This window comes from Staurois parvus, unplaced genomic scaffold, assembly GCF_062004578.1.
Source record: "Staurois parvus isolate SC_StPar_1 unplaced genomic scaffold, SC_StPar_1.0 ptg000439l, whole genome shotgun sequence".
NCBI classification, from domain to species: domain Eukaryota; kingdom Metazoa; phylum Chordata; class Amphibia; order Anura; family Ranidae; genus Staurois; species Staurois parvus.
Window position 1 is genome coordinate 4592814 of NW_028318235.1, and position 26860 is coordinate 4619673.

Below are 26860 nucleotides of genomic sequence, written 5' to 3' on the forward strand. Positions count from 1 at the left end.
GTATAGAAGTGGATAAAAATGTCCTGAGAAAAAGAAAAAAAAAAAAAAATCAAATTTAGTCATAAATTTAGGCCAAAAGGTGTTCTGCTACATGTCTTCACTAAAAAACAAAAAAACAAAAAACAAAAAACAAAAAAAAAAAAACACATCCCAATACATGTAAATTAATTGGTCTACGTGAAAGTTATAGCGTTTACAAATGGCGATCTAGATACTGGATTTTTTTTTTTTCAGACTATTAATGGCAGCGATCATCAACTTATAGCGGGACTGCGGCGGACATTCTGACACTGGGGGGAACTGACTTGGTGTCACTGACATCCCCAGTGACACCAATATAGTGATCAGTGCTGACACTGTACTAATGGCACTGGGCAGGAAGGGGTTAACATGAGGGGCGATCAAAGGGTTAACTGTGGGCAGGGAGTGTTTTACTAGGGGGCCATGTCAGTGTGTTTCACTGTAAGCACACTGCTTTGGATGGCTGTGCACAGCCATCCAAAAGCAGTGTGTCCGAGCTGACAGGGAGGAGAACTGTTAGTAAACAAAACAGTCGTCCTCCCCGTCGGAGACGCTCAGTAATCACCGGCCGGGGCCCGGTGATAGACAGCCGCAAATGGCGGCACAGGTAGGGCACGTGCCCCCTACCCAGAAATGCAAAAATCACATGTATGTACACACGTGATTTTGCACACCCCTGCCACCCTGTAGCAGATTATCTGCTAAAGGGCGGCGAGAAAGCGGTTAAGGAACATATCTATATTATTCATATAGGATATGAAAAAAAAAAAGAAAAAAAAAAAAAAACAACTTTTAATCTAACCACTTTAGAATTAAACATAAAACTTTAAAGATTCACAGTTCTGGGGAATAGAAAAATATAAAAAAGGCATTGGAAGGTGGTGGTGGTGGGGCAATAGTATTGGGGAACTGAGCAAGAGAATCCTGGCAGATATACTAGTTAGAATCCCTTGTACCCAAAGGTTGAATGCAGATTTTGATTTAATGTATTTTTCTAAAATCTTGATTTCATATTTTCTTTTCATTAACTTGTTTTATTAATATTTTAGGAGTATTTTAAATATTGTATATTATAGTTTTGAGCAATGAGAGTTGCATTATGTATTAGGAAAGTAATTGCAAAAGAATAGTGATATTTGGGGAGGTATTGGCATTAGGATGAATAATATCAAGGAGTAAAGTGATCTATAAGAATATGGTTCCTGTGGTTAAGTTTATCCTGGAACGCAAACTCTGGTAAAATGGCCGTGGGTAATAGAGTATATAAGACTAGTGCAGAGTGACACAGCGACATATCTCTCTGAGGAAGCCACGTGACCTGTGGCGTAATGCATAGGGTAGGGGCTAGCTGACTTCATGACGCAATGCGAGATCAGAGGAAGGATACTGGAGGAAAGTGTATTGCTGTTATGCGATTTATATCTGGTGCGATCTAGCACCAAAAACTTGTGAGTGGCATTTTTGTCTAATTTTAAGTTTGCTGCAGAAGGAAGATCACCAGGGGAATCCTCATTCCATTAGTCCCATTGAGAGGACACAAGCGCGGTGTGACCAAAGCATTATATATTGTGAGGTCAAAAAGCTTCAAGTGAGCACAATCTGAGTGTTGGTGGAGGAACACTGGTTTATGCTTTATGAAGATGTGAAGTGGCCACAGAATGAAGGTGTATCAAGATATATGGGACTTTATATTTTTTTGTATATGGGTGTTCCCCTCTTTTGTAATTTTTGGATATATATGAACATTTAGGTTTGCAATCAGGATTTTAACCTCCTTGGCGGTTTTCCCGAGTGTAGCTCGGGGTAGAATTTCTATACCAAGAACGGTAACCCCGAGCTACACTCGGGCTTACTATGCAGCGTTCTCTGGGGGTCCCTGCAGCACTTACCTTGTCCTTCGCTCCCACGATGGGTCCCCTGCAGCGTCCCCGTCCATCTCCTCCGGCGGATGCCGGCATCTGGCTTCCGTGTTCCGGTCCCCGTGACGTCGGAACGTTCGGGCGGCGGAACCAGCGGGAAATTTGAAATTTTTAAAAAATGACATTTTTGCTGTCATTGCTTTTTCACTGCATTTCACATACATTTTGTCCCTACTGCTTTGTCCTGTGCCCTGCCTGCATTTTGACTGTTCTTTCTGCCTGGAAACTTAGAAAAGTCCATGGTGGCCAAAAAGCATCCCTTTACGTCAAAAGCGGTTTTAGAACAGCGATAGTAAATCAGAACCACTTGCAGAATTGAGTGATGATTTGTGGGGAAATTCATCATCAGACACTGAAAACGATTTTGCGACTTTGCTCAGCGATGTGCGAAATTGCCTCTGTATTTCAAATTTCAGTGTTTTTGGTTTGATTATATTATTGAATTAAATGTATTATTATATTATTATTTTTTATGATTATTTATTAAATTATAATTTATGATTTCGTGTTTCAAGTTTTATCATATCCGGAATGTTTAATAGACTCTTTTTCGGATAGATTTCAGTGAGTTATTCCTAAAAATTACAGCCTACAATTAAAAACTACATATTTCCATGCAAAAAAATGGTACCGCTTTCAGCACAAAATTCCTGACATGATCATACCGCCAGGGAGGTTAAAGAGGTGTTTATTATTAGGAAGGCGCTGCACTGATATGCTTGTTTCAGATTTTGAAGACACATTGATGAGTGTGCGAAGGGTGCCAGCAACTTAATTTAAGTTGTTTTTTCACACTGGCATTTTTTATTTTTATTATTCTTTGGTTGCTCGCGGGATTATTACACTCACATTGTAATAAACCAACAACTTTTATCAAGCACTGGGCTACAGGAGATCTTGAATTTCAGTATCGATACAGGTTTTTGCGTAAACACTACCAGTACCTTGAATTCTTTATCAGGTCGACTTGTCTTGGTGAAAGGACAAAAACACAGGGGCTGTCTTGAAGCTTTTCACTGTTCTGAGCAACTGCAGAAAAGAAAAGTTAAAGAAAATGTTAACATTTCTCAGTTGTCAAAGATGTAGAATCACAGTATACACTTTTGTTCCATCAGCACTGTAATAGCTATATGAAATGACGGCTGACAATCCAATATAAGCATATTCACAAATATCGCCTTTCATGTTTTTAGTGATGCCTGCCAGCCATCTCCTTCTACAAATTCATGGATTCCCTCTATGCTTTGCAGCTTCTCTTCTGCCCATTCCTTTGGTTTACTTTAGATTTTTAAGAACCACATATCCTATCCCATTGTACCTTGCTGCTTTAAAGTAGCGATTCCTGTACTGACTCTGCCTCTTGAAACTCCTCTTCTCAACACCTCTGTAGTCTGGAAAGTAGGCTCTGAAGTACACTATGGGACACCCTTCCAAATCACTGAACTCAGGTGTTCCCATCACCTCCATGGCCACAGGTGTATACAACTGAGCACCTAGGCATGCAGACTGCTTCTACAAACATTTGTGAAAGAATGGGTCGCTCTCAGGAGCTCAGTGTATTCAAGTGTGGTACCGTGATCGGTTGTCACCAGTGCAATAAGTCCATCTGTGAAATTTCCTTGCTACTAAATATTCCACGGTCAACTGTTAGCGGTATTATAACAAAGTGGAAGCAACTGGGAACAACAGCAACTCAGCCATGAAGTGATAGGCCACGTAAAATGACAGAGCGGGGTCAGCGCATAATTAAGTGCACAGAAGTCACCAACTACAGTGGGGCAAAAAAGTATTTAGTCAGCCACCAATTGTGCAAGTTCTCCCACTTAAAAAGATGAGAGAGGCCTGTAATTGGCATCATAGGTAGACCTCAACTATGAGAGACAAAATGAGAAAAAAAATCCAGACAATCCCATTGGCTGATTTGGAAAGAATTTATTTGCAAATTATGGTGTAAAGTATATGGTCACCTACAAACAAGCAAGATTTCTGGCTCTCACAGACCTGTACCTTCTTCTTTAAGAGGCTCCTCTGTCCTGCACTCATTACCTGTATCAATGGCACCTGTTTGAGGTTGTGGACAGGTGTCTTTTATACTGATAACAAGTTCAAACAGTCACACTCCAAACTCCACTATGGTGAAGACCAAAGAGCTGTCGAAGGACACCAGAAACAAAATTGTAGACCTGCACCAGGCTGGGAAGACTGAATCTGCAATAGGCAAGCAGCTTGGTATGAACAAATCAACTGTGGGAGCAATAATTAGAAAATGGAAGACATACAAGACCACTGATAATCTCCCTCAATCTAGGGCTCCACGCAAGATCTCACCCCGTGGGGTCAAAATGATCACAAGAAAGGTGAGCACAAATCCCAGGACCACATGGGGGGGAACTAGTGAATGATCTGCAGAGAGCTGGGACCAACGTAACAAAGGATACCATCAGTAATACACTACGCCGCCAGGGACTCAGATCCTGCAGTGCCAGACGTGTCCCCCTGCTTAAGCCAGTACATGTCCGGGCCCGTCTGTAGTTTGCTAGAGAGCATTTGGATGATCCAGAAGAGGATTGGGAGAATGTCATATGGTCAGATGAAACCAAAATAGAACTGTTGGTAGAAACACAACTCGTCGTGTTTGGAGGAGAGAGAATGCCGAGTTGCATCCAAAGAATACCATACCTACTGTGAAGCATGGGGGTGGCAACATCATGCTTTGGGGCGGTTTCTCCGCAAAGGGACCAGGACGACTGATCCATGTACAGGACAGAATGAATGGGGCCATGTATCGTGAGATTTCCTCCTTCCATCAGCAAGGGTATTGAGGATGAAACGTGGCTGGGTCTTCCAACATGACAATGATCCCAAACATACCGCCCGGGCAACGAAGGAGTGGCTTCGTAAGAAGCATTTCAAGGTCCTGGAGTGGCCTAGCCAGTCTCCAGATCTCAACCCCATAGAAAACCTTTGGAGGGAGTTGAAAGTCCGTGTTGCCCAGCGACAGCCCCAACACATCACTGCTCTAGAGGAGATCTGCATGGAGGAATGGGCCGACATACCAGCAACAGTGTGTGCCAACCTTGTGAAGACTTACAGGAAACGTTTGACCTCTGTCATTGCCAACAAAGGATATATAACAAAGTATTGAGATGAACTTTTGATATTGACCAAATACTTATTTTCCACCATAATCTGCAAATAAATTCTTTCCAAATCAGCCAATGTGATCGTCTGTATTTTTTTTCTCATTTTGTCTCTCATAGTTGAGGTCTACCTATGATGCCAATTACAGGCCTCTCTCATCTTTTTAAGTGGGAGAACTTGCACAATTGGTGGCTGACTAAATACTTTTTTGCCCCACTGTATCTGATGAGTCAGTAGCTAAAAGACTTCCAAACTTCATGTGGCCTTCAGATTAGCACAACAGTGGGTTTCCATGGCCAAGCAGCTCTGAAGTAGTACAGGAACCCCCTCCAAAGTCATAGCAAATACAGTAGAGCTAAATAAGACCGCTCCAACCAACCAGCATAGGACCCCACATGCCATACAACCCGGGGCCTCACAAGCTACATCCCAAGCTGCGGTAGTGCGAACCAAGCCCAGGACACAAACCTGAAATGAAGTTTGTAATGACACAAAAATACAGAATTGCAACATACCCCAGACATGCACACGGGTTACCATGTAACTAGACAACCTGCGACATGTAAAATATGGTTATATCCCATACCAATTTGTTGTACACAAGGAAAGACTACATAAAAAAAAAAGGCAGCAATATAAGCGGTCACACCATCTACACATGAAGTCATGGAAGACGTACAACATTGGGATACAGGGTAGACACCACCCAAAATGCATAATTACAGCTCATGACATGCAAAATGGACTTAGGGTTATAAATGTAAATTTGCTACAAACCTCCATACTATATGAAGCAAAACAAAGAGAAGACATTCCATAAAATGCCCCAACACATTGGAGAAACCAAAATTTCAACCCATGTGCAAAAGGAAGCTATGAAGAAGAGGGAACCACTGTGGTACAAGAGACCACTAGTGTTCATAAGTAAAGCACATGTAAAAAGATCTAGTGTTAATGGTTATACCATTATACTAGTGCTGCAGAGCAATCCAGGACAGTCTGTAAATGTTCCAAATATATTACACATACACTACAAGAAAGTCATGTAGAAGTTTAAAAACTGTGGTCTAAGATGGATAACACTAAAAGAACACAAGAACTACACATGCCATTTAGGTCATATTATTAAAAAACACACAAAATTGGCTGCACAACTCTGCCAAACAAATGTTACAAAGTCGTAGAAGGCATTATTTAAATAACTAAACATGTGCAAAAGTAGGACTATCCCTGCTGTTCACACTGAAGCGTTAGCGTTGCAGCAAAACTGACGCCTCATGTCGAGTCAGGAGGAGTTGAAGCCTCCCATTAAAGTCTATGGTGCCGCTCCGCAAATGCCTGGCAGGTGTTTGCCACGCGGTTGGGACACGGTTACGAGGAGTTTGCGTAGCGTTAATACCATTTAACTTGATTATAGGTGTTTGTGGTGCGGTTTTAACGCTTGGCAAATGCCTATCAAACGCCTCAAAACCCTCACATAGACAGGCGTTTTGGAAGTGTTTTTAACGCTCCCCAAAAGCCCTAAAGCCTGTCAAAACGGTGTTTGGCAAGAGTTAGAAATAAACTCAAGTGTGAACGAGTCCTAAGACATGTCCTGACAAGGGCTCATAATGTAACTGGCTTCAACACAAACCTAAGTAAACAAAAATAAGTGCAGACATGCAGTACAAAACATTATATAAAAATGTATTAAAGCTATGTCATATCAGAACCTAAATACAGAAGTCCTGAGATAAGTTATTATGGTAAAAGGATAACCCAACTGCAATATGTGTAAAGGCAAATCCATGTAAAAAGTTAAAGCGTTAAATATCTGATGACACATCAAAGCTATGCAGGAGCCCTCTGTTGCCACACTGAAGACAGAAGCCTCTTCTGCTGCATTACCACACCTGAAGGCCATCAAAGTAACTGTGCAAAAATATATAAAACAAACAAGATCTCTGACCAATACATGAAACAGACTAATGCAGGCCATAGATGGGTCGAAAATCGTCCAGGAAAAAAAAAAAATTAAAAAAAAAAAAGGCTGATTTTCGCACCGTTAATCGGTTAATTGGTCAGCTGTTTTTCTGGATTTTGTCCGATTTTTTTGATCGGTAAAGTTGGGCAAATCAACAGATCTTTTTACCGATAAAAATCTGCGCATGAGCTGTGACAAGGACGAAGAGGACGAGGACGAAGAGGACGAGAATTCCAGTCCGCTATTATATTTGACATTAAAAAGTATTGCGGTTGCAACAATGTATCTATTTGTATCCGAAAAACCCATCTGTATCCGAAATGGAAACAAATAGATACAATGTTGCAACCGCAATACTTTTTAATGTCATATAATAGCGGGGCTCTCTGCAGGGACAGAAGTAATTAACCACTTGCCCTCATGAGGATTTACCCCCCTTAATGTCCAGGCCTTTTTGCTACTCGGCGCTGCACTAATTCAACTGATAATTGCGTGGTCATGCAATGCTGTACCCAAACAAAATTTACATCTTTTTCACACAAATAGAGCTTTCTTTCGCTGGTATTTGATCACCTGTGCACTTTTTATTTATTTTTCACGCTATAAAAAAAAACGACCACAAATAATATAGTAAAACGCAAAGTTGGTTATAAATTTAGGCCAAAATGTATCCTGCTACGTTTTTGGTATAAAAAAATCCCAATAAGTGTATATTGATTGCTTTGTGTGAAAGTTATAGCATCTACAAACTATGGTATAGATAATGGAATTTACACCTTTTTTGCTATACAGCTCTGCGCTAGTTTAACGGACAATTGCACGGTCATGCAATACAGTACATAAATGAAATTTCTGTCTTTTTTCAAACAAATAGAGCTCTCTTTCCGTGGTATTTGATCGCCTGTGCGTTTATTTTTTGCGCTATAAAAAAAAAAAAAAAGGCTGACAATTTTGGGAAAAAAAATAATATTTTGGACTTTTTGCTATCAAACATATCCAGTAATAAAAATTTTTAAATCAAATTAGTCATAAATTTTGGCCAAAATGCATGCTGCGACATGTCTGCTAAAAAAAACCCCAATACGTGTAAATTAATTGGTTTCCGTGAAAGTTATAGCGTTTACAAATGGCGGGAAACTCAGCTTAAATTTTTTTTATACTAATAATGGCGGCGATCGGTGACTTATGGCAGGACTGCGGGACTGCAGCGGACATAATGACACTGGGGGGGGGGCGGGGGAACTGACTTGGGGGTCACTGACATCCCCAGTGACACCAATACACTGATCAGTGCCAAAAAAAAAAAACAAAAAAAAAAAACAAAAAAAAAAAAAAACCACACACACTGACACTGTACTAATGGCACTGGGGAGGAAGGGGTTAACTTTTTTATTCACCGAAAAGGTTAACTGTGCGAGGGGAGTGTTTTACTAGGGGGCGGGGGGGGTGTACTGCATGGAGAGCTGTTCGGGAGAAGATCTCTCCCAATCAGCGTGTCAGGAGCTGTCAGGGAACTGACAGAAAGCAGAGCTACTGCAGCCCTGCTCTCTGTCAGTGATTGCTGCTAATCGGGACACAGCCGGTAATGACCGGCAGTGACCCGGCGACTGACACCCGCAGCCGGGATCAGCGGTGCAGGTAGGGCGACGGCACGCCTCATGCACGCCCCCTTTTGCAAAAGTGCGTTTTAAAAACGCGCTTTTGCCCAGCCGTGCCGCCGTATTTCTACAGTGGCTGGGCAGCAAGTGGTTAAATGCCGGCCGTAGACAGGAAGGGGGAAGAAAAAAAAAAAAAACCGGCAGATTTTTTTTTTTACTGTTGGTGGTAACGGCCTATTGAACGACCGATTTTTCATTTTTTTTTGTTAAAAAACTGGCCGGTTTTCTCCCCGTCTATGGCCTGCATAAGGCTGGACATACACCATACAATTTTTTGTCCAATGTCAGCCCAATTTTCTTTAGATTTATCTTCAACTGTGTAGTGGAAGGGTCCGCCTAATTGGATACAATTGAAAGTGTTGTTTAGGTTTGACCTCATATTATAAGAATCAGCAGTGGAAATTCCAGAGACTGGGGATCTGATAGACCTCTCGGCTGAGGAGGAACCAGCAGTAGACAATGGGCAACCATGTGGCCGAGAACAAAGGAACACACACTATACACAGGACTGGGACATTCACATGTACACCCTGTACCCCAACAGGCACAGGGTCACTTAAACAATGATTTGGGAAGATAATACAGCGGTCCCCCGACACCCAAAAGTCACTCCCGTCACAGACCTCACTAATAGAACTCCATACTGCTATTTTAAACATGCCCCTTTAATTAGTGATTCAATCACACAGAATCGGCAGCATGCATGTCATGACTGTTGGATTTCTATTACTCTACTACACCTGCTAGTAAATTATTTGCCATGTAGAAATATAATTTCTACCAAAAACAGTGATTGATCAGGTTAGTGATGTCTGACTGCTATTATTTTGAACACAATTGTAGATGCCCAAATGTAAATACAGTTCCAGATTTATGAAACAAAACGCCTAGGTATATCAAAAGTGAAATTTCTGCACCATATAGACTATACCCCTTGTGTCCTTTATACATTCTATAAAATGTATAAATTCCATTTGTTAGGTTGCCATCCCCCTCATGCCCTAAGCTCCTGGGAGTGGAAGCTACATTTTACCATATGGTATTGGACGATCCACTCCATATGCTCCTTTAGGTCTGCAGTTACAAGCTGTATTGGCTCTGTACTCCAACTGCCCAATATAAGCAACCCTTCCCAGTGTCTACTGGGATATCTAGAGGATGACACCATCCTCAAAACTGCATAAAACTCCTATTTTTTTTTTTTAACTACACAAACAAACAAAAAAAAAAAAAAAACACCCCACAGGATTTTTTTGGTTACTCACAGTAAAATCCCTTTCTTGGGAGTTGACGGACACAGCCTTCATAATCTTGAGAAAAGGGACGTACCAAAAGCAGTGCCATAATCATCTGAGCATGCAGGAAGGCCGGAGCAGAGACAGCAGAGCCAGACTCAAGCTCGGAATCCTCCTCCGAGGAGGGAGGGGGAAGGAGGAGCTTTTAACTTGAGAGGGAAGGAAACTCTTAAAGTGGAGTTCCACTCACCCTTTCAAAAAATAAAAAAAAAAGTCAGCAGCTACAAAAACTGTACTGTAAAACTGTAAAAAAACAGCCACTTACCTGTCCCTCGGTGTGTCCCCCGCTGCCCGTTTCACCGGCCGTTCTGTATTCCAGGAGGCCGGCATCTTCAGTGTGGGCACCCGGCTATGCAGCTTGCGGCTTCACAGCTGGGTACCCACTGCGCATGCGCGAGTAGCGCTGCGCTTCATGAATGGTAATGTAGTCTTCTGGGACCTGTCACGTGTCCCAAAAGACTACAGGGAGGGAGGACACCTTCCACTTGGACCGGAAGTGGGACCGGGTACCTGCCAAATTCAGGTACCCGCCCCCCAAAGGTGCCAATCCTTAATGGGGAGAGGGGGAGCAGTCCTTAAAGCAGAACTTCCCCTTTTAGGTGGAGCTCAGCTTTAAGCACTGTCATAGACCAGGAGGGGGGTGGGTTTGACCCAGAAGGACTCACCACCACTAACCAGGAGAGCTGAGGAGCAGTGCTGTAAACTGCCCGTCCGCCAGGCAAGGGGGGGGCTGCACATGTAGCAGAGCGCGCTAGACTGTTCTGGGTGGGAGGAGCAGCATCTCCTGGCGATCTAGAAGTCCTGCCCACGAGGATTGCAAAAGGCTGCCAGAGGGCTACAGGAAAATAGCCACCTGGAGTCCAACCCCACCAACAAAATGGCACCCGATCATGGCCAAGAGGGGAGTTGGGCACTCACAGCACATGGCAGACTCGGCGAGTACCCCACCAAGCAGAAAAACTGACCGGGAGGGGAAACTCATAAAATAGCCAGGGAAAGAAAGCCCTCACCACGCCCAGAAGGAGATGCGGGTAATGCACCAGAGGCAGATCCACCTCCCACCGAGGTGGGGGGCTGTCAGCCATGGCGACACAGATGTCGGGTGCCTGGTCATATGTGTCCCTGCGAGATGTTCAACCCACTGGCCGCCCTGGTCCAGAGCTGTGGCAGACAGCCACTAAGAACTGCAAATCCTGGCAGCCATTCATTTGCAGAAGTCAGTGAATGAACGACGCAGCTGTGTGGGCGGAGGGGAGCAGTCTTCCCGTACTCAAAGAGGAGGGACGGGGGATTGGCAGGCGGCAGTTATGGGAACATGTAACCCCCTAAAAAATGGGTACACGGGTGGAACATGCAACATGTTCCCAAAGGTGGACTTATCCTTTAATTCTTCCTGGCATATTCAACAAGGTGTTGGAATCATTCCTCAGAGATTTTAGTCCATATTGACATGACAGCATCAAACAGTTGCTGCAGATTTGTCAGCTGCACATCCATGTGAATAGCCCGTTCCACCACATCCCAAAGGTGCTCTATTGGATTGAGATCTGGTGACTGTGGAGGCCATTTCGGTACAGTGAACTCATTGTCATGTTGCAGAAACCAGTCTGACAGGACTTGAGCTTTGTAACATGATTCATTATCCTGCTGGAAGTAGCCTTCAGAAGATGAATACAGTGTAGTCATAAAAAAGGGATGGATGGACAAGGTCAGCAACAACACAGGTAGGCTTTGGCATTTAAAACTATGCTCAATTGGTACCAAGGGGCCCAAAGTGTGCCAAGAAATTATCCCCCATTACACTACCACCACCAGCCTGAACCATTGACACAAGAGGGTGGGATCCATACTTTCATGTTTTCGCCAAATTCTGACCCTACCATCTGAATGTCGCAACTGAAAATCGAGACATCAGACCAAACAACGTTTTTCCAATCTTTTATTGTCTATTTTTGGTGAGCCTGTGTGAATCCGATTTCTGTTCTTAGCCAACAGGATTGGCCCATCTGCCTAAAGGTTCAATGTGTTGTGGTTTCAGAGATGGTATTCCATATACCTTTGTTTTAGCAATTGTTATTTAAGTTACTGTTGCCTATCATCTTGAACCAGTCTGCCCATTCTCCTCTGACATCAGCAAGGCATTTTTGTCCACACAACTGTGGCTCGCCAGATAATTTCTCTTTTTCAGACCATTCTATGTAAACCCTAAGGATAGTTGTGTATGAACATCCCAGTAAATCAGCAGTTTTTAAATACTCAGACCAGCCCATCTGGCACAAACAACCACGTTCAAAGTCACTTAAATCCCCTTTCTTCCCCATTCTGATGCTCTGTTTTTACTTCAGCAAGTCATCTTCACATCTAGAGGTCTAAATGCATTGAGTTGCTGCCATGTGGCTGATTAACAATTTGTGTTACCAAACAATTGAACAGGTGTACTAATAAAGTGGCCAGTAAGTATGTTAACCCCAAAAGAAATTCTATCAATATACTAGTGATATGTAGATTAAATCGTAATCCATTCTCTACAGCCACTTCTCTTTTACGGTTGTCTTAAACTGCAGCCAAAAACTTAGTTCTGAATAGTGTGACAGAACCCCTTTTAATTTTTTTTTTCTCCTGTCCTCTGTAGGTAAATTTTACCCTGTCACGAAACACAAAACTGTCACAGTGCAAGTGACAGAGATAAATGTCACTCACTTTGTAGTGGATTCCCGCTCACTTAGTTTTGTAACCTACACATGTATGTATCGCTTTACATTTATTTCAACCGTGAATTAAGAGTTCGTTTTAACCAGGTCTCCACAGACACAACAAATTTACAGTTGAACTAAAAAGGTACCAATATGCCCCTTTGCAACAGTCCATCAGCATCTTCTGCTGTGTGCAAGTACTTGGCCACATTAGCTGGTGCAGGATGCTGCTACTCCTCCACATGCACAGGAGCTAGTTAATCCAGCACACAGGGATCTGGACAGCTGGAGCAAGCTGAGCTGCGCAGTGCAGTTTACATTGTGGGGATCTCTGTGTGTGAACAGGCAGGTGACCATTTTATTGCAGAAATTATATCGTTTTATCTTTCTACAATAAAAAGCCTGTCTGCTCACAGTATGCAACAGAACTTTAGTTCCACTTTATGTCCGAGCACCTTACTTACTCTCTCTAAACCAGTGGTCTTCAAACTGTGGCCTGGGGGCCGGATGTGGCCCTTGGCTTGAGTTTATTTGGCCCTTGGGGCACTATTCCACCAACTATGACCAATGATGAAGCATCATTCCCCCTATGGACACCATCAATGGGGCATTATACTTCTCACTGATAAAAATGTAGCACTTTTCTTCTCGCTGATACAATGGGGCACCATTCCTCCTTGATGGGGTATTTATGTTGGGGCATATTCTACTCCCACTGATTACAGTCCGGCCCCCACTAAAGTCTGAGACCGTAAATTGGCCCTTTGCTTAGAAAGTTTGCAGACCCCCTGCTGTAAACCAATGTACCTTTCAATTTTGGCTGGATGTCATCAGACCGACATATGGTTCTGGCTGAGAATTTTGATGAAATGGCTAAAGATGATAGAACTGTACCAATTCTGGCAACAGCCGCAGCAGTAACTGTCCAAATTGGAGGAGTTTCTGATATGACACCGAGCAACAATTGCTGAGGTTAAACTTCTGGGATCTGGAGATTCAGTATGATACTACTGGTAGCTTATAACATCTTCAGCTTTAACCCTCATGCACACTGGACGTTTTGATAACGCTGGTAACATTAGCTGTGCAAAGTCACGTTAAAAACGTGAGTTTTTCAGCCTTTTTGCATTAGCGTTTAGCAGCATTTGTTTAGCATTTTTTACACCAAAAAAAAAAAAAAAAAACCCAAAAACACCGGTTTGCCGCGTTTTTCAGCATGTTACAGCGTTTCTACAGCTAAAAAGCTCCTCTAGAAACCCACTAATCCTGGGGGGGGGTTTCCAGCCAAAAAAAAAAAACCAGGTTGATTACAGTGTGTGCATGGACACAGAGGATAACATGCTGGGGGGTTTACTAGCTGTAGGAGAAAAAAAAAAAAAAAAAAAAAAAAAAAACCACACCAAAAACAGCAGCTGTAAAAACATGTGCATGAGGGCCATAGCCTTGATTCAGCAGCGCTGAGATGAGATTTTACCTCAAAAAACATGTAAAACCTCACCTTGTAAAAACAACCCATTCAGTTTAAAATAGAAATGAAAAAAAAAAGGCAAAACTTTTTTTATGTATACACAAAATATTAGAAAATACCCTCCATATTTTTTTTTTTTTTTTTTTTTTTTTTTAAGATTAGGGATTACATACCCTCTGCTCTCAGCTACATAAGAAGCTCAGAGCACTCAGGGAGGCGAAAACAGCAGCAAACGGATCTTCCCTGCGAATGCCTCTGCAGAGGGCAGTGTCGGCACAAGTCTGGGCACTGGAGGAAAGACCAGCTAGAGAACTGACCAAACTGAGCTCTCCTTAGTGTGGCCACTTTTTTTTTTTTTTTTTTTTTTAAGTAGGAAAGCTGGGAACTGGCAGAAACACCAGGTATTTCACACAAAGAAAGCAATACAAAGAACAGAACACTTTTTCATATAAGTACATGGTACAGCAGGAACATAAAATTGTTGGGTTAACACCAAGATTAACAAAACTTTTGCTGTACATTTAGCATTATATCCCCTAAATGGGACAGCATCCTTTGCTTTTTGTCCAACCTCAAAAAAGCAGCAGGAACAATACACTGCAGCTCCAGGAAGTCACCAAACAAACATTCATACAGTCTTTGTCACCTATTAAAAGGACTATCTGCAAAACAAGGAATAAAAAGAGATTAATTAAGCAAAGTGAATGGTTATCTATAGCAGCCTTTTTGAATCAGGGTGCCTAGGCACCCTGGGGTGGCCTCAGGGGTATAAATGTCACTCACTTTGTAGTGGATTCCCTCTCACTTAGTTTTGTAACCTACACATGTAGGTTTACAAAACTAAGTCCATCCATTTTCTGTTTTTCAGGGGTTGGGCTTGGCCCCTTAATTCCAGTGAAGGGAACTCTTAAGGCATCAGCATACCATGACATTTTGAACAAATTTCCTGCTCTCTACTTTGTGAGAACAGTTTGGGGATGGCCCCTTCTTATTCCAACATGACTGCGCACCAGTGCACAAAGTAAGATCCATAAAGACATGGATGAGCGCGTTTGGGGTGAAGGAACTTGACTGGCCAGCACAGAGTCCTGACCTCAACCCAAATAGAACACCTTTGGGATGAATTAGAGCGGAGGCTGAGAGTCCGGTCTTCTCGTCCGACATCAGTGCCTGACCTCACAAATGCGCTTCTAGAAGAATGGTCAAACATTCCCATACACATACTTCTAAATCTTGTGGACAGCCTTCCCGGAAGAGTTGAAGCTGTTATAGCTGCAAAGGGTGGGCAAACTCAATATTGAACCCTACGGATTAAAACTGGGATGCTATTACATTATAGTGTTTACATAGCGCCAAAGGGTTTGCCCAGCGCTGTACATTAAAGTGGGGGGACAGTACAAGAGACAATACAGTAACAATACCATACACGAGGGGTTCAAGGGCCCTGCTCTTTCGAGCTTACAGTAGGGAGGGGGTAGAGGTACAGGAGGAAGTGGTTGTGGGGGATGGAGTGGTAGGAGGAGTGGAGGAGAACGGCCTGAGGGTGGGGTAGGCTTCCCTGAAGAGATGGGTTTTCAGGGTGCGTCTGAAGTTGAGGAGGGTAGGTGACAGTCTGATGGATTGGGGTAGGGAGTTCCAGAGGATGGGGGAAGTCCTGGAGAAGTCCTGCAGTCGGGCGTGGGAGGAGGAGACTAGGGAGCTAGAGAGGAGGTCTTGTGAGGAGCGAAGGGTGCGGGTAGGGTGGTATTTGGGTATCAGGTCAGTGAGGTAGTTTGGGGCAGCGTTATGGATGGCTTTGTATGTCAGAGTTAGTAATTTGAATTTAATGTGTTTGGCAATTGGGAGCCAGTGAAGGGATTGGCAGAGGGGGGCGGCCGAAGTGGAGCAGTTGGTGAGGTGGACGAGTCTAGCCGGTGAGTTCAGGATAGACTGGAGCGGGGATAGTGTTTGTCGGGGTAGACCAGTGAGAAGGGAGTTGCAGTAGTCCAGGCTAAGGATAAGGGAGTGTACAAGTTGTTTAGTGGTGTCTGGGGTGAGGAACGTACGTATCTTGGAGATGTTGCTGAGGTGGAGCCTGCATGACATTGATAGTGATTGGACATGAGGTTGGAAGGAAAGGTTTGAGTCCAGGGTAACACCTAGGACTTTGGTGTGTGGGGTGGGATTGATGGTGGCGTTGTTAGTCGTGATGGAGAGGATGGGGGGGGGGGGGGGGGGGGCTGGGGGGAAAACTAGGAGCTCGGTTTTGGACAGGTTTAACTTGAGGAAATGGAGCGACAGAGCTGGTTTATTTAGAGACCTTGCGCCCCTCCACCTTCCATTTGAAGATGCCCCACAGATGCTCAATCTTTAGGTCTGGAGACATGCTCAGCCAGTCCATCGCTTTTACCCTCAGCTTCTTTAGCAAGGCAGTAGTCGTCTTGGGAGGTGTGTTTGGGGTCATTTTCATGTTGGCATACTGCCCTGCAGCCCAGTCTCTGAGGGGAGGGGATCATGCTCTGCTCCAGCATGTCACAGTACATGCTGGCATTCAAGGTTTCCTTAATGAACTGTAGCGCCCCAGTGCCGGCAGCACTTATGCAGCCCCAGACCATGATACTCCCACCACCATGCTTGATTGTAGGCAAGGCAAGACACACTTGTCTTTGTACTCCTCACCTGGTTGCCGCCACACAAGCTTGACACCATCTGAATCAAATAAGTTTATCTTGGTCTGCTCAGACCACAGGACATGATTCCAGTAATTCCTATCCTTAGTCTGTTAGCGGGCTTTGTGCAACATCTTTAGAAGAGGCTTCCTTCTGGGATGACAGCCATGCAGACCAATTTGATGCAGTGTGCGGCGTATGGTCTGAGCACTGACCCACTGACCCCCCCCCACCCCTTCAACCTCTGCAGCAATGCTGGCAGCACTTCTACATCTATTTCCTATTACAAACTCTGGATATGATGCTCAGCACGTGCACTCAACTTCTTTGGTTGACCATGGCGAGGCCTGTTCTTAGTGGAACCTGTCCTTTTAAACCGCTGTATGGTCTTGGCCACTGTACTGCAGCTCCGTTTCAGGGTCTTGGCAATCTTTTTATAGCCTAGACCATCTTTATGTAGAGCAACAATTCTTTTTTCAGATCCTCAGAGTTCTTTGCCATGTTGAACTTCCATTGACCAGTAAGAGTGAGAGCGATATCAAATTTAACATATCTGCTCCCCATTCACGCCTGAGACCTTGCTCCCCATTCACACCAGAGACCTTGTAACACTAACGCGTCACATGACACCGGGAAGGAAAATGGCTAATTGGGCCCAATTTGGACATTTTCACTTAGGGGTGTACTCACTTTTGTTGCCAGCGGTTTAGACATTAATGGCTGTGTGTTGTGTTATTTTGAGGGGACAGCAAATTTACAGTTATACAAGCGGTACACTCACTACTTTACATTGTTGCAAAGTGCCATTTCTTCAGTGTTGTCACATGAAAAGATAGAATACAATATTTACAAAAATGTGAGGGGTGTACTCACTTCTGTGAGATACTGTATGTACGTAATTTATAGGAGGTTGAACCTGGTATATCAGACGCAAAGACCAAACTTTAAAATGGGGGGAAAAAAAAAAAAAAGTAAAATCTGCAAAACAGCATTTTAGTTCTTATTTAGACAGGACTAATATATTATGCATAACTCAGCTACCTGTGTCTGCTGTCACTAAGACATTTAGCAGCAGCATGCAGTTTGTATCACCTGTCATTATGGGGGAGGGGGAAAAAAAATGCAACACTACTATATGGGATTCATTTATACTGTGGAACAGCATTAGTACATATAACAAATATGTCCACAAGTAGATTATACAGGGTATTTAACACCTTCACGCCTAAGGGTAAAACAAATTTAAGTGCCCAAGCACAATTTTGCAACTTTGACATGTGTTAGTAAAATCGTACATATCACAACTAATTTGTACATCCAGGTGAATTATACCTTGTTTTTCTCAGGACAAATTGGGCTTTCATTTGGTGGTAAATGGTAATAGATATCTCCTGATTTGATAACAAAAAATGTTTTTTTTTTTTACTTAGCTGTGTTTGTTACTACCATAACCTACCAAAGAACCCAAAATAAAAAATTTTCCAGCTCTTGACGATCGCAGCGATACCATATGTGTATTTGTACTCTTAGTACAGCGCAGAAACAATAGTGCACATTTTGCTTTTGTCTATTTTTTCTTACAAAAAAAAAAAAAATTATATATTTATATATACATATACACACATATATACCGTATTTATTCGAGTAGAACGCGCACACGTGTATAATGCGCACCCCTAATTTTCGATTTAAAAAAAAAAAAAAAAAAATCAGACCAAGCATTGTAAGTGACAAACGGAACAGTGAATTCTCGGCTAGCTGCTCGATTTCCGTGAATTTCAGCATGATCAACAACTTTGAGCTTAAATGAAGCGTCATATGCAGAACGTTTTTTCTTGATACCCTGAGTTGCCATCTAACGGGTACCAGTATATCAATAAATAATATGAAGAACACTGAATATGAATAGAATATGAAGAACACAGCAAAACAGCAATGCTTACCGCAACGTGTGGGTGAGGCGAGGAAAGGAAATGAAGAGGCGACCATACGTTACAGCGGATAAGAATTCTCACCCCCAGTGTATCTAGCCAGTTCGGGCCGCCCACTGTACGCGACGAGGGGACGTAGAAAAAAAAAAAAAAAACGATCCCCTGTTTTCGCCGCCCCTTAAAGGGGCGGGGCCGGCACAGGGGACGGTTTTTTTTTTCTTCGCGTACAGTGAGCGCCTGCGCCCTCAATGGATCGGCCGCCACTGCGTCACCCCACCCCAGCCCTCGTTTATAACGCGCACCCAAACTTTGATTTCTTTTTTTGGTAGAAAATTTTGCGCGTTATACTCAAATAAATACGGAACATATACACACACACACACACATATATACACATATACATACACACACACACACACACACACACACACATATATATATATACACACACTGCCATTTGTAAATGCTATAACTTTCACGTAAACCAATTTACACGTATTGGGATTTTTTTTGTTCGCAAAGAAATTTCACCACGCAATTATCAGTTAAAGTAACATAGCGCAGTAACGCAAAAAATGGCCCGTCAGGAAGGGGGGTAAATCCTCTGGAGGGCAAGTGGTTAAGGATTGGTAAGCTGCAATACAAATTTTTTTTTTGGTGCTCCGACTGTGCACATGTTTAAGCATGCCTGCCCAGAATGTATGCATGTGTGTGCGCCCAGACTGGATGTGTGTATTTCTGCCCAGTGCGCGTCTGCTGTTTGGATAAGTTGGGGTGGCCTAGACATCCTGCAATCAGTCCATCAAGTTGATTTACGTGAGGACACATGAGAAGAAAGTGTGGAGAGAAGCACACAAGGAAGGAGAAAGCAGCAGTGGGGGCAGACAAAGTTGCAGCAGTCTTAACGCTGTAAATCTGCATGGGTGCAAGATTCTCCTACTGCTCACTGAAAATAAGACATGCTTCTCTTGTTTTAGTTTATAAAGGATTATGAAAACCCAACATTTCATATTCCCAATATATGCCTCATGTACCATGTAAAGTATCTTGTACTCTATGTATTGCTTTCCTTGTGTGAAATCCCTGGTGTTCCAGCCAGTAACTCTGCATGCCAATTAAAAATTGACCACATTAGGCAGGAGAGCAAAGCATGATCAGGCTATTCTCCTCCAAAAGACATATTAGATGTCTCCCCCCACCACACTATTCACTTGGAAGAGCAATGTGCTGCTGTTTCTCCTCTATGAGGGTTTTTTTTTTTTTTTTAAACACACAGTTTGCTTATGACAGTGATAATCACAATTATAAGCAACCATTTATTAATGAAGCCAGTGTGCATTGTTGTGATTAGCTGTGACTGGCCACAGCCAATCACATGATACAGGTGGACTGTGATTGGTTCTGTCTGTACCATGTGATCATGGGCATAGGGAACTATGGCCATTGACAGCTACGGCTCTGCAGTGCTTGTGTGCAGCTAGTCGGGGAGGGAAGCAGCTTGGAGACAGATTAGCAAGAGAGGATCTTCTTTCTGATCTCCTGGTATACGGTCATCACTGATCAGAGGGTAAAATGGTGTGCTCGCCCCACCCGGCATTTCCTTTTTCTGCCCCCTGATGGGGTGGTTATGCGAGTGGATGAGCACAGCTGTCACCGCAGGTTACATCTGCGGAAGAGAGCTGAATACAGAGCAACAAGGGGAGGAAAGTTCAGGGAGAGGATCGCAGATCAGACTGTTCTTTCCTGACTTCTACTGTGCACCATTCTGTTTTTTTTATGAAGAATCTTTGTGTGCGAAAGTGGCAGTTTCTTTGTATACATGCTTGTAAAGCTCCAGAGATAGATACATACACACACATTTAATAGCGTGGTCCAATTCCTAGTTTTTGATAGGAATTTCTCAGAAATGATTGAGTAACTGTCATACATATTGGGACAGCACTGAAAGCTGCCCTGGGCAGGAATCGGGTAAGTGTCTGGTATTGAAGTAGGTATAAAACTTCAGTGTACACACACACACACACAATGCAACCCATCCATTTTAAAACAGAAATGAAAGCCAAAACATGTATACACAGATACAGAAAATATTTCTTTATTTCCCCATTTTTATTTTTTTGTAATAAGTGATCATATACCCTCGGTTTACTTTGCTGAATAAGAGCTCAGGAAGGAGAAAAAGCAGCATGCTCATCTTCAAAGTGAATGGCTGTGTAGAGGGGGCAGGGCATCTCAGGACGAGCCTGATCATTGAGAGCAGCCTGAATTCCCAGCATAGCTAGAGAGCTGATCAAGCTTTGCTCTCCTTCCTAGCGTAGTCAGTTTTTACTAGGAAATCAGTGTTACTGGCAGGAACACCAGAGATTTCACACAAAGGAAGCAATACAAAGAACAGATTGGCCCCGTCTATACCATGTGATTACTGTAACCAATCACAGCGAGCAATAGTACACAATGAATGGCCATGAATTGAAGCCACTGTGTACAATTGCCATGTGATCTGTGGTGACTGGTCACAGTGATCACATGGTACCAGCAGTGGTCATGCACACCAATCTGTCATCCGCTGTGCACATGCATTCTGGGGAGATCATATGAAGTCCACCCACAACGGGAGAGCTGCCATTTGGTCATCATATGAAAATAGGCCGGGCTAAACCAGTGTTTTGTACGATTGATACATTTTTAGCAAATAAAAGTTAACCTATGCTGGTTTAACAATACTGCTTAACCACTTGTTGCTCTTCTGCAATTCTGACATTTCTCAGATACATGTTATAATCAGTATTTTGCTAGAAAATTATCTAGAATCTCCAAACATTTTCTAAAATCAGAGGCCCTGAAGAAAAAAAAAAAAAAAAGTGGTTGTTGCAATTTATGTTGATTGATATCTGTGCAGCTGTTAAACAAATAAAATGCATTTTTGCACACACAAAACACCAAATTTTTTGGTAAAATATAAAAAGATGTTGTACTGAGAAAATGGTTACTAGACATGTCAAGACAAACTGTAAAGGCTTTTAAAGCCTAAGTAAATTTTACCAGTTTAAACATGAGCTCTGGTGAAAGGATAGTTGCTCTGATTCTGACACCTTTGCACCATACATGTGAGGGTACCGCTTCAAATCGGTGTTTACATATGCATTAGGGATTTATATGTGTCATCATTTGCACATGAACACAGAGGGAATGGGGGCATTTTAATTTTATTTAAATCTATTTTTTTTTTTATAAAATGTTTTGGTTTAATCTTTACTGCCATAACTAGAGATAAATGTCCCTTGTGATGTCTTGGGCAGCAACAGGTCTTCTTTATGGAGAGACTTGGAGTCTATTAGTCCCTTGATCCCTTCTCTGCCCTCCAAGGCAGCCAATCAAACAGACTGTTTGATCGGCTGCCTCCCTGGCGATAAAAAAAAAAAAAAAAAAAAAAAACAAAAACAAAAAAAAACAGAAGCGTCAATATCCAAACACTAACTTAAATTTTTCACAAAAGGAGGGGAAAGAACAGATGTTCCTTCTTTTGAAAGGGGGAGGGGTCATTTCAACCAGGTGTATATTGGTTTATTTAACCACTTTCCCATCTCATTAATGAACACTCCGCTTCCTATACTAGTCAGATGCAATTGGCCCACAACTATCACATGGTACCTGGGTCAATCACAGCATCCTGTACTGTGTGATTAGCTGTAGTCAATCCCAGATCACTAGTAATCACAATTGTCATGAAATGCACTTATGACAGTTCAAACCATTGCTAGTACAATGATCACTGTAACAGCAATCGAGCTGTAAAACCAAAAAAAAAAAAAACCAAAAAAAAAAAAACAAAAAAAAAAAAAACAAACAAACCTTTCACACAAACCAAATAAAACACTTAAGTTTTTTTTTTATTTCCAAAACTAAAAAGACATAGCAGAATACATTTTGGCCTACGTTTGAGTTAATTATTTTACTGCCTAGGTTTTAACAAAAAATATAAAAAAAAATTTCCCCAAACTGTATGGTCTTTTGTTTATATAATAAATAAAAAAAAACAGTGGTGATCAAATACCACCAAAAGAAAGCTTTATTGGTGTGAAAAAAAAAAAATCATATATATTTCATTTGTATACAGTGTTGCATGACCGTGTAATAGCCAGTTAAAGTACTGCAATGCTGAATAGCAAAAAATGGCCTGGTCATGAAATGGTACAAATCTTCTGGAGCTTAAGTGGTTAATCTTAATTTCTTATAGGTTAAGGGACACTTGCCATTTTCCCTGCCAGGGTTCTCAACACTGCCTACTGCTAATAAATCTGTTTATTTTTTTAAACCTTTTTATATATAATGTAGAAAGTAAATACAAAATCTTTGTTGCAAGCATTAGGAAGTTACTTTTGCACTAAGCAGGCATAGCTGGAATCTCTGAAAATTAGATATGGTAGTTTATTCTAGCAGGGTGGATTTGATTTAAATCACTAGTGAAAAGGCTCGATTTAACCGTTTCAATACCGTGCAATTTTACACCTTCCTGCCCAGGCCAGTTTTCAGGTTTCAGCGCTCTCACTTTGAATGACAATTGCGCGGTCATACAACATTGTACCCAAACTAAAATTTGATCATTTTCTTCACACAACTAGAGCTTTCTTTTGGTGGTATTTAATCACCGCTGGGGTTTTTATTTTTTGCTAAATAAACAAAAAAAGACCAAAAATTTTGAAAAAAAAAACACATTTTTCTTTGTTTCTGTTACAAAAGTTTACAAATAAATAATTGTTCTTCATAAATTTAGGCCGAGATGTATTCTGCTACATGTCTTTGGTGAAAATAACCCAAATTAGGATGTATTTTTTAGTTTGTAGGAAAGTTATAGAGTTCACAAACTATGGTATAGATCTGAATATTGATCAATCCTGAAGTACTGACAGCCAATCTAATATCTTGAGGTCCAAGAATGTCAGAACAGTACAGATATCCCCCAAATGACCCCTTTTTGCAGAGTAGACAGTCCGACGTACTTCATAAGAGGCATGGCGAGTTTTTTGAAGTTGTATTTTTTTGTCATATATTTTCGGAAAATGAAAAAATAAAAATTTTCACTATTTTTTTTTTTTTACATATTGTCACCAGTGCAGTACAGCGTCATCATATAACTGGCATGGCGGTGAACAGCGACGCTGACTGGTGACAGTATGAAAAAAAATTATATATATATTTTTTTTAATTTTTTTATTATATTTAATTTTATTACATTTTTTTTTAAGATTTTTTTTCATATTTTACTATGACCAAAATAGTACAATGTTACCATAGTAACATTGTACTACTTTGGGGAAGTGATCAGTATTTTTTTTTTTTTTTTTTTTTTTTTTTTTTACACAATTTGCTTATAGCAAAGAATTACTTTGCTATAAGCAAGCATTTACCTGAATGAAATCGATTCATTCAGCTTTTTTTTTTGTGCTTAGCTGTGATTTGGTCACAGCTAATCACATGACATGTGCATGTGATTAGCTGTGACCATTCACAGCTAGGCACTAGTATACAACGGATGGCATCATGAATGAAGCCATCCATTGTATACAACTGTCATGTGACCTGCTGTGATTGGTCACAGCAGGTCACATGGTACCGGCAACGGGAGCCGGTACTCGGATCTGTCATCGGCCGTGTCCGAGGTGCACGGGCGGTGACAGATCGCACTGCTGCGTCGCTCTGCAACCGCACATGTGCGGGAGCACGCCAAATGGGTATGTCCCCTTCTTCAAGGTCCAGGCAGTACTACTTCACAAAGTTTTAGCAGAATGCTAGAAGAGATGTGGGGGATGAAAAAGAAAAAAAAAAAAAAAAAAGCCACACTAGAGATAAGACACAGCAAAAGCAAAGACTGGGGGGGGGGGGAAACAACACTCACAGAGGGAGTCATAAAAAAACTGTTGGATAATGAGTGAGGAATCCCATGTCCAAATTAAGGCCGTTATCTCTTGTGTCAAATAGAATTATCATTCTTAGTTCAAAAGTTTTTCTTTCCTGAAAGAATTTGAAAATTTCCTTTAAGAACTAAATATGATATTTTCATCATATGGACAAAAAGTGAATAAAACCTAAACAAATTTAACTCATTGATCAACACTTTTCATCCATCAAACTAAAAATGGAATACTCACACACGTCAACTTCCTAGACGCCACAGTATACATCAGGGATGATACACTTCACACCTCAATATACAGGAAACCCACTGACAGATGCAACTACCTCCACAGTTCCAGCTTCCACCACCAACACATGAAACGTGCCATCATACACAGTCAGGCCATTAGATACCACCGAATATGTTCTGACCCAAGAGACAGAGATAAACATCTCGGGACAATTGCAGACTCCTTCCATAAGAAAGGTTACAAGGACAAAACTATCTACACCAGCATAAAAACACAGCCTTGAGAACCCGAAGAGAAAATCTACTTCAGTACAAAGAGAAGAAAAAAAACCAAACAACCCGTGTACCTCTAGTAACCATACAACCCAGCACTAGACGGAATAAGAAAAATAATCAAAAATTTACAACCATCATAAGAGGATGGAACTCTGAAAGAAATATTCCAGCAACCACCAATACTGGCCTTCAGACAACCCCCCAACCTCAGAAATAAACTAATCAGTAGGAAACTTCCTTCTGATCAAAATGCCACAAATAATGGAAGCAAACCCGGCAAAAAAAAAAAAAACGCTGCAAACTGCGCAACCAAATCAATCCTTCAAAAAAAGCGTCATACACTCAAACGACACTTCAATATCTCCGGATCATACAGCTGCACCTCCAGTAATGTTGTGTACCTTAACCAGTGCAGAAAATATAGCAAAGGATCTTATGTTGGCAAAACAGGACAGAAGTTGCAAACAAGGATGAATTTGCACAGACATACCATCAAGGAACATAAAGAAGATGACTTTTGCACACCTGTGGGACACCATTTCACACAACCAGACCACACAATGGAAGACCTCAATATTTTAGTTCTTAAAAGGAAATTACAAAACCATTCAGGGAAGAAATAAAAACACTTTTGAACTAAGAATGATAATTCTATTTGACACAAGAGAGAACGGCCTTAATTTGGGCATGGGACTCCTCAATCATTATCTAACAGCTTTATGACTAACACCTCAAGCATGACTCCCTCTGTAGTGTTTTCGTGGCCAGACTCTGCAGACCCCCTTGCAAAACGGGGAACCGCACCCAAGCCTGCCTAGAGACCCCCCCAGAGCAGGGGGAGATTGCCTGCTAGCTGCCGAAGACCCCAGTCCAGGGGAAAGATTGCTGGCCAACTACCTGAGACAGTCAATTCAGGGGGGGATTGCCTGCTAGCTGCCAGAGAGCCCCAGTCCAGGGGAGAGATTGCTGCCAGCTGCCCGAGACCCTCAGTCCAGGGAACAGATTGCCTGCCAGCTGCCTGAGGACTCAGCCCAGAAGGGGAGACAACCCGCATGATCCAGACTCCAACAGGTACCCCCGTGTTCCACTTTCTACCCCTGGGAGACCAGGCACCGTCAGGTCCGTGAGTATATGCTCTCTCCCTGTTTTACTTGAACTGTTCCTGTACTGACCCCCCCACCCTCTGTTGGATTACAATTGCTACAGAGATTCTTCATTGGCTCTCGGTGTTGGCCCCTCCTTGCTACCCTTTACTGGCAAATTCACCCTCCCTGCAATTCCCTCTATTGAGTGACTCATCTGTTTGTCTCAAAGCTTTGTGCGTTTGCCATCTACTCTGTGTTCTGTCCTGCCTACCCTCCGTCACATACGGCTACAATCACCACAAGCAAATCCAATCCATTCAGGAAAGAAAAACTTTTGAACTAAGAATGATAATTCTATTTGACATAAGAGATAACGGCCTTAATTTGAACATGGGATTCCTCCCAACAGTTTTATTACTCCCTCTGAGTGTTGTCTCCCCCCCCCCCCCCCCTTTCTTTGCTTTTGCTGTGTCTTGTCTCTAGTCTTTTTTTTTTTTCCCCCATCCCCCACATCTCTTCTAACATTCTGCTAAAACTTTGTGAAGTAGTACTGCCTGGACCATGAAGAAGTGGACATTCCCCGAAAGCTTGTCCTCAAAATTGTATGTTAGTGCAAA

The 26860-nt window shown here is 42.2% G+C and overlaps 1 protein-coding gene across 1 annotated transcript in view; it reads right to left on the reverse strand.

The window, feature by feature from the left end:
* The window catches only part of PIAS4 (protein inhibitor of activated STAT 4), a 138409-nt gene that overhangs the window by 56775 nt on the left and 54774 nt on the right, over positions 1–26860 (reverse strand). Inside the window, exon 3 of the mRNA XM_089687897.1 lies at positions 2885–2969. Within this exon, the coding sequence (XP_089544023.1) occupies positions 2885–2969 (85 nt within the window). The remainder of the gene's footprint in view (positions 1–2884; positions 2970–26860) is intronic.